This window comes from Protomyctophum parallelum (assembly GCF_964188405.1).
Source record: "Protomyctophum parallelum genome assembly, chromosome: 14".
Taxonomy (NCBI): Eukaryota; Metazoa; Chordata; class Actinopteri; order Myctophiformes; family Myctophidae; genus Protomyctophum; species Protomyctophum parallelum.
The window spans coordinates 26659474-26666628 of NC_139709.1; the positions used below are offsets into that span (position 1 = coordinate 26659474).

Genomic DNA, 7155 nt, shown 5'->3' on the forward strand with positions numbered 1-7155 from the left:
TGGATGAACTCTACGTACCATACCTGCTATGTATATAGGAGAGTTATGCATTTGAAATCAACAGCCATTGTTATTTTTCAGAGAACATGAAGTTGTTTTGTACATCATTGAAGGATTAAATTTGAAAAACTTTGAGACGTAAGCCGAAAGAAACACTTCGTTTGAAATTGTGTGTGTGTGGGGGGGGGGGGGGGGGGGACTGCACTGGACTGTTGTTTTTTACAGTCAATTTATATTTTTGTTTTTTAGTCACATCTGTCTAGTAAACCTAGACTAGTTTTAGTCGACTAAATATATGATTTTAGTCGACTACCTACTGTTGATTTAGTCGACTAAAATGTATATTGGCGGGCCTCGATGAGGATCTACAAGCTCACTCTCCTCCCTTGCTCAATAATTAATGTACTCCAAATTAATCTGCTTCGTCAAAATTCAACAAACCTTCGTCTAATGACAATTGAAAATTTATCAGACAAAATGGAGCAGTATTCCATGGATGGAGAAAAAAAGAGCCCATACAGAATTTGGTTTTGAAAAAAACAAATCATATTTATACAGTACATAACACTCAGACATTCAGTATCAAACGTAGCCCACCCCACATAACACAGCATGACCCGGAAAAAACAACACAAAAAAAACTGTACAAAGAAAACGGTTCAATTACAGTCAGCTTTACATTCTGGCTTCACTCTCTAATATATAAACACTAGAATCAGCGGCAGAGTGCTTCAGGGTTGTTCTCTTTTTGTAGGTCAACCCTGATGCTACTCCTCAACATACTTTTGAACACATTTTAAAGCTGAAATCCATAACTTACTTTAATAAAATGCTACTGTACAGGTATGTTAAGAGCTTTAGAGTATGTTGATACAATACTAACACACGTGCAGCGGTTGGATGTGGTCTCCTTGCTCTTGTGTTGAGAGATTTGGATCCTGTGGTTGGATAGGACAGTGGTTCCTAAAGTGGGCCCGGGGACCCCCAGGGGTCCATGAGGGAGTTCCAGGGGGGTCCCCAGCTAAATGATAGTTTGCAACCATTTATTCCATTTATACACACCCAATTTAAATTGGGGGTCCCAGAGATAGAAATGCCATTAAATGGGGGTTCCGTAGACTAATGCATGTCAAATTGGGGGTAGTTGAAAACACAGGTTGAGAATCTCAGCTAGAGCCATAGAAATCTTCTCTTATGGGGTCCCTGGCATATGTTTTCAAATGGGGGATCCGCGGACTAATTAGTGACAATTTGGGGGTCCTTGACATGAAAAAGTTTGGGAACCACTTGGCTAGGACCTTCAGGTCGGTATAGGACCGCCTGAAGGTCAAAATGCAATTTCTCCTCTGAGCAAGCAGGTGTGCTCAATTAGCGCAGTAGCAGACAATTTGGCAGTTGCGCAGGGGACCAGGTTAAAAGAATCCTGCAGGGTAGTATATGAAAGTTATCGATTGCAGCTTTAAGCCACCCTATAGGTAATTAATATACAGTACATAGAAAGAAATGGCTTCAAAATTCACAGTTAGGATACGAATTGTTGCAACATACGTCGTAGAACATAAAGCGAAGCTCTCTTGGGTTTATGTTAACCACAGACCTTATTTGAAGCATACATCGAAAACCCTATTGGGAAAAACCCCCCATTGTGGACTTCCTGGTTTTAGGACTATATGACCTGAAGCACTATAAAACCACAGAGGAAAGAATGAGCTATGGAACAGCACATTGGTGGCAAGGAGGGGAGGCCGAGGGGAGGAAAACGTGTGTGCGTGCGTGTGTGTGTGTAAGGGCCAGGGGGTTACTAAAGGATTGATTGAGATGTAACAGCCACATCATATTAAGAATCAGCAGAAGTCCTGGGGGGTGGGGGGGGGGGGGGGGGTTTAGTGGTCCTGGATCTGGGAGGACAGTCACCCCAAGTGCTCCTTCCCTTCTTTGTTCTCCACTGCCTCATCCCTCTCTTCCTCCTCATCGAATGACGCAACTCCGGATGAGGCCCGGTCGGAGTAGAAGCGCCCCGGGCCGGGGTGCCATGCATGCCCCTCGTGGAACACACTCCCTTCCTCATCATCATCCTCCTCCTCTTCGTCCTCCTCTCCGGGAGACTCGGAGTGAGAGGTGGAGTAGCAGGAGTCAAATCGACTGCTCCGACCGCGGGGCCTCCATTCGGGCTTGTGATGGTCGCAGATCTCGCCGTGTCGCTGGTTCTCCTGCTGCAGCTGCGCTGTCTGCCCTTCTCCGCCGAGCGGCCCTTCCTCCAGGAAGGGGCTCGTGTGATTGCATTGCAAAGTAGGTGAATGGGTCTGGGTGGAATGTGGGTCATTGTGAGGCACAAACCCATCATGAAGCAGCCTGCTGTTGCTGCTGCTGGAGCCCAGAGGACTGGCACAGGGCGGAGCTTCGCTGTCATCAGCTTCAGCCTGGCATGGCACTTCACACGCAGGATTCTGATTGGCGGTTGCGGCGACTGAGAGAGGAGCAAAGAGTCAGAACACCTATAGGAGATGGATTAAGAGGGATGGGGGAGGAGGGGGGCGGGGTGGGGTTGGTTTGACAGAGGAGGGGGAAGCGTTCATGAGATGATGATGATGAAGATGATGATTGTGATCTAGAAATGACAATGCGTTGGCTGTAATGGAAGAGAATAGAAGGAGAGGGGGAATTATGAGATGGGTGATGGGTGTCTTGGAGCTACCTGAGAACATGTGTGTCTGGCTCTCGGATTGTGCGAAGTCTGCGTCATTAGTGTCTTGCTCCTCCTCCTCCTCCTCCTCCTCCTCCTCCTCATCATCATCCACTGATGCCCAGGCACGCAACTTGGCCTCGGCAATCGCAAACTGCTCTTCCACTCCTGGAAGAGACATGCATTCAATCATGACGTCAATACTACAACATAAACTCTGCAAACATAAAAACAGTGTTTTACAGCATAGACACTACAAATACCGCTCCCCCACTCCTGTTTCAGTGTCTCACTCTGCTGGTAAAACAAAAGAAAAAGAGCGAATTTCTTTGCTGAAGATTACAATTTTGAGCTTGTAGATCTACCATGTTTGCCGAATGTTTGCCGAATAGGGAAGCTATAGGTTTCATGGGGTTGAAGTCACAGGTTTCAGGGATAATGGCAGGTGGCTTTTCTGGGACACCAAAGGGAAGTAAAGTGTGTTTGCAGTCAATCTAATAGTCTAGGTAACCATCTGCTACAGTACCAACCAAGACATGTCATCCTTCAGGAGACACAGCAGCACAGGTGAAGCTAGAATGTGAGCGCTGGCATACAATAATATATACATATAGCCTGGCAGCCGGTGAAAACTAGAGTTCTCAGCAGGCCCGAAAATTAAGGCCCGGCCCTACCTGTGCCCTCATCAAACACTGTACACGCAAGACACTGCCACCGCTGCCACCCTTAGATCTTATATGGAGCTGACCTGTTCTGACATTCCATATGTTGATCTGACCTCATTAAACCCTGTACTCTCAAGACAGATATTTAGTCATTCCTGCATAATATATATATATGTATATATATATTCCTAAAGAATTGGGCCATTATTTTAAGACGGTAACAAAATGAAGTGAGCCAACTGCAGTTGACACAGGTCGATGCAGCAGTATAGTATAAAATGGCTGGAGCAACCATGAGTACTTTGATCTGACATTCTCTGAACACTGGATGTGAAGCTGACCTTTTGCGAAGCGCGCCTCCTTCTCTCCCTCAGTCAGGTGACAGTAGGAGCTGAAATGGGAGAGGGCGGCCGGCGGGGGCTCTGTGGGTTTCGGCCACCCCTTCCACTCAATGAGGTGGGCGACCCGGCCCTGAGCCAAGGATGTGGGCTTTGTTACATGGTCCCTCATGACCTGGGAGATGCCTATAGACGTAGAGAAATAGGTAGAAGTTACCCTACATATATACATTGATGTGTGTGTGTGTGTGTGTGTGTGTGTGTGTGTGTGTGTGTGTGTGTGTGTGTGTGTGTGTGTGTGTGTGTGTGTGTGTGTGTGTGTGTGTGCGTGTGCGTGTGTGAGGTGGTGTTTACCGTTTAAGGAGGACCTGGCCAGCGCGGCAAACTCATGCATGCTCACAGCTTTCCTTGAGTCAGTTGGAGATTTCACTGACTTTGGAATCATTTCAGCCTCCTCAAATTTCACCTGCAAGAAAGGTTGAAATTCCACAGAGGTGACAAACATAGCTTCTCTGTAGGTCTAATAACTATATCGCACTACTTAAATCGAATCATCAACCCTGCCTAATTTATACTGTACATGCTTTATATGTGGTTTGAATGTCAAAGTAATAATTATCCATCGTTGTCGGCTTACAGCACACCCAGTTTCCTTCAAAAACAAGTTCTTACAAGACAAAATTTGACAACATGACTAAAAGTATGATTTCCTTGCCAGAAGTAACATTCAAGAGAAATGTTGTTGTTGCCCGTTTGGCCAACAATAGCTCAGAATCCGAGCCCTGTTGCTGTAGAGTTTGATGTTTTTTCTACCTCTGCCTGCCGCGGCTCTCTTCTTTCCCTGCTACTACGCATCATGGAGATGGAGAGCTGCTATCACCGCACAGCAGAGCAGACCGACACAACTAAACCAAACAACAGCTCACGGTTTACTGGTTTAAACCACTCGGCTGGCAAGCAAACAGCTATGCCCTAAATCTATTGCACAGATGCTAAAGCCATGGTAAGCCTGTGAAACCAGATAGAATCGTTGGGTCTGGAAGGGTGAGGGGGTTTGTGAGAGTCTCCACGAGACCAGGCAAACATATGGCGCGTGCATGAGCAGCCTTAGTAAGCACCTCCAGGCCTGCTGCCCAACCCATGGCTGCTGATCCCTATTAAAACTGATAGCCCCACCTAATTAACCGCATGTCCAAAACAAACAAACATATTTTAACATTGTGTAGGCTCCTATAAGAATATGACCAAAAGAGGCCTGTGGAGGTTATATGATACGTAGCTTGTGGAGTTAGTTCAGTCAGATATACTCGAGCAGGTTCATGCTATATATGCTCAAGGGACATAAATGTATTCGAGGGGTTAATATGCTGCATTACTATGTGCGTGTATACAGTGTTTGCAAGACCCACATGTCATACGCTGATGTGGCAGTCAGCTGACCAATTGGGCGGGGTATTTAAGCTCACCTAGCTTAAGCTCACCTAACTTCTTCCTGCCTTCCATATAGCTCCTATAGTTGTTGTTATGCACCGTTTGCTCCCACCACCACCGGTGGGCTCTGTTATTGCTGTTCCCCATGGGGGGTTGTTATTGTATATCTATATCCCTGCTCTTTATGTTTAATGATGGTGTTTTATTGTGCCGAACAGGGAGAAAATTGCAGCAGAGCCAAACGCCAAGATAATATATTATATGCACACTTGTATTCTGATTCTATAATAAATATTGGTTAAATCTATTCGTGAGTGATCTGACTGAATTTCCTTCCAGAAGGGCTGCTTGCTTCACAGCCAGATGCCAGCTCTGGTGAACACATGGTGCATGGCTTGAAATGACCACACTAATACCAGGCAGCTTCAAGCAGATTGCCCCCCGAAAGCAGAAGACGAAGGGTCATGAATCAGGTGTACTAGTGCGTGCATGTAGGTGTTTGGTGAAATCAACCCTCAACATCTATAGGCAGACAGTTAGTTGGTGGTTTACTGAGAACACACAAATAGCCAAGGTAGTAGTTAATGAATTTATAGGTTACTCAAGATAGCGAGTAAATAGTGCATTGATTGATTGAACATTTTATTAACAGTTTGTAGAATGAGTACAGTTCAACGAAAGTACAGGTCAATACAAAATCTGCTAAGAGGAGGAAACCAGTAAAGCACTAAGACTTGTTTACATGAGGGTCCTCCATTTTCAATTCATCTGAACATTTAAAGACATGCACATAAACATGCAGACATCAAGGCCTATGATCAGCACCGTCAAACTCTTTGTTGGTGATAAGTGGATCGTATAGCTACTAGCTAGTTATAGAAAAGGGAACCGAATCATGTCAATCAATCACTATTCCTAATTTGAGAGGTTTTAGCACACACAAAAAAACGTTTTAAACACACCTAGCCGTTCTCAACGTGTAGCTTGTTTCAGCACCCTGGACAGCTCCTCCCAAGTTCTAGCAATCGCAAATATAAAACCATGCAGGGCAGCACCATTTTTTTCCTCTTCTCTCAGAATACCATTCCTTCTGTCTAACCCAAGAGGCAATTCACTATAATCTTGTTATTATGGTGATTATTTGTGTAGGGCCTACTGTAGGCTACTGTTAAATCATCGGAACCAGTGCTCTAATCGCATGACCGCAACAAGTGGAATATAGTCAAGCCAACAATAAATGTCATGGGGTAGCCATTGAGATAGAGAATATAATATACCTGTATGCCCTCTAACTAGAATGGAAGCGACGGGGATGGATGTGTGATTATGCGTTTACAATTTACATCATGCTCTGAAACAGGATGATCTGTTACAGTCACAGACGTGATAGGAGGCCAAAACATGTAGACGTACTGAAATGAGTGAGAATAACATCATCGTTGAAGTGGCCGGGTGAATGAGACTTTGCTGCAGCACGTTTCTAAGCAACTGAAGACCACATCTGCACACGAATGACACGGACTGCATCGAACAAAAATAGGATGGGATGTCCTTCATACTAGATCTGCTCTATAATACAACAAGCGATGCATATAATGGCAGACATTGGCAGTTTTGTTTACAAGTAGTCTACTGCCACTTTACAGCACCTACCTGCAAATCGAACGCTGGCGGCCCAGTAAGAGTCGCGCATTATAATGAGCTTGTCTCCAATCCTATCAACAGATGAAATGTTGACCTCTTGCTGTAGGCTAGTATACATGGAATGGCACAAAATCCCAGTGCGCATATTCCAAGCTCCCGTATTAGGTCGCGGCTGTAGGCATTGTTGCTCGCTCGGCACAGTATATGGGTTGCATACGCTGTCTAAATGCCCCGTTAGTGACGCGTCATCAACACAAGGCGGTGTCATATTCCATCTCCCCCTCCCCATGTCGAATCAGATCAACTGCGCAGGCTGAATGATCCTAAAGAGCAGTTAAGGATGGACTAAACAGACTAAACTGCAGATGTCTCGACACTTATCCACCTACGTTTA

The 7155-nt window shown here is 45.3% G+C and overlaps 1 protein-coding gene across 1 annotated transcript; it reads right to left on the bottom strand.

The window, feature by feature from the left end:
- Positions 1–1701: 1701 nt before the first annotated feature.
- Positions 1702–6795, bottom strand: fam131aa (family with sequence similarity 131 member Aa). Its single transcript, XM_083781165.1, has 5 exons — positions 6771–6795; positions 4041–4152; positions 3690–3872; positions 2696–2851; positions 1702–2467 (listed from the first exon to the last, which is right to left on the bottom strand). The coding sequence occupies exons 2-5, from the start codon at positions 4129–4131 to the stop codon at positions 1911–1913; spliced, it is 987 nt and encodes a 328-aa protein (XP_083637291.1). The 5' UTR covers positions 4132–4152; positions 6771–6795; the 3' UTR covers positions 1702–1910.
- Between the last annotated feature and the right edge of the window lie 360 nt (positions 6796–7155).

Coding starts and splice junctions, on each gene's coding strand:
- fam131aa (XM_083781165.1), bottom strand. CDS start 4,131: ATGATTCCAAAGTCAGTGAAATCTCCAACTGACTCAAGGAAAGCTGTG. Junction 3,873..4,040: donor GGCCAGGTCCTCCTTAAACG/GTAAACACCACC, acceptor CTACGTCTATAG/GCATCTCCCAGGTCATGAGG. Junction 2,852..3,689: donor GGAGGCGCGCTTCGCAAAAG/GTCAGCTTCACA, acceptor TGTCTCTTCCAG/GAGTGGAAGAGCAGTTTGCG.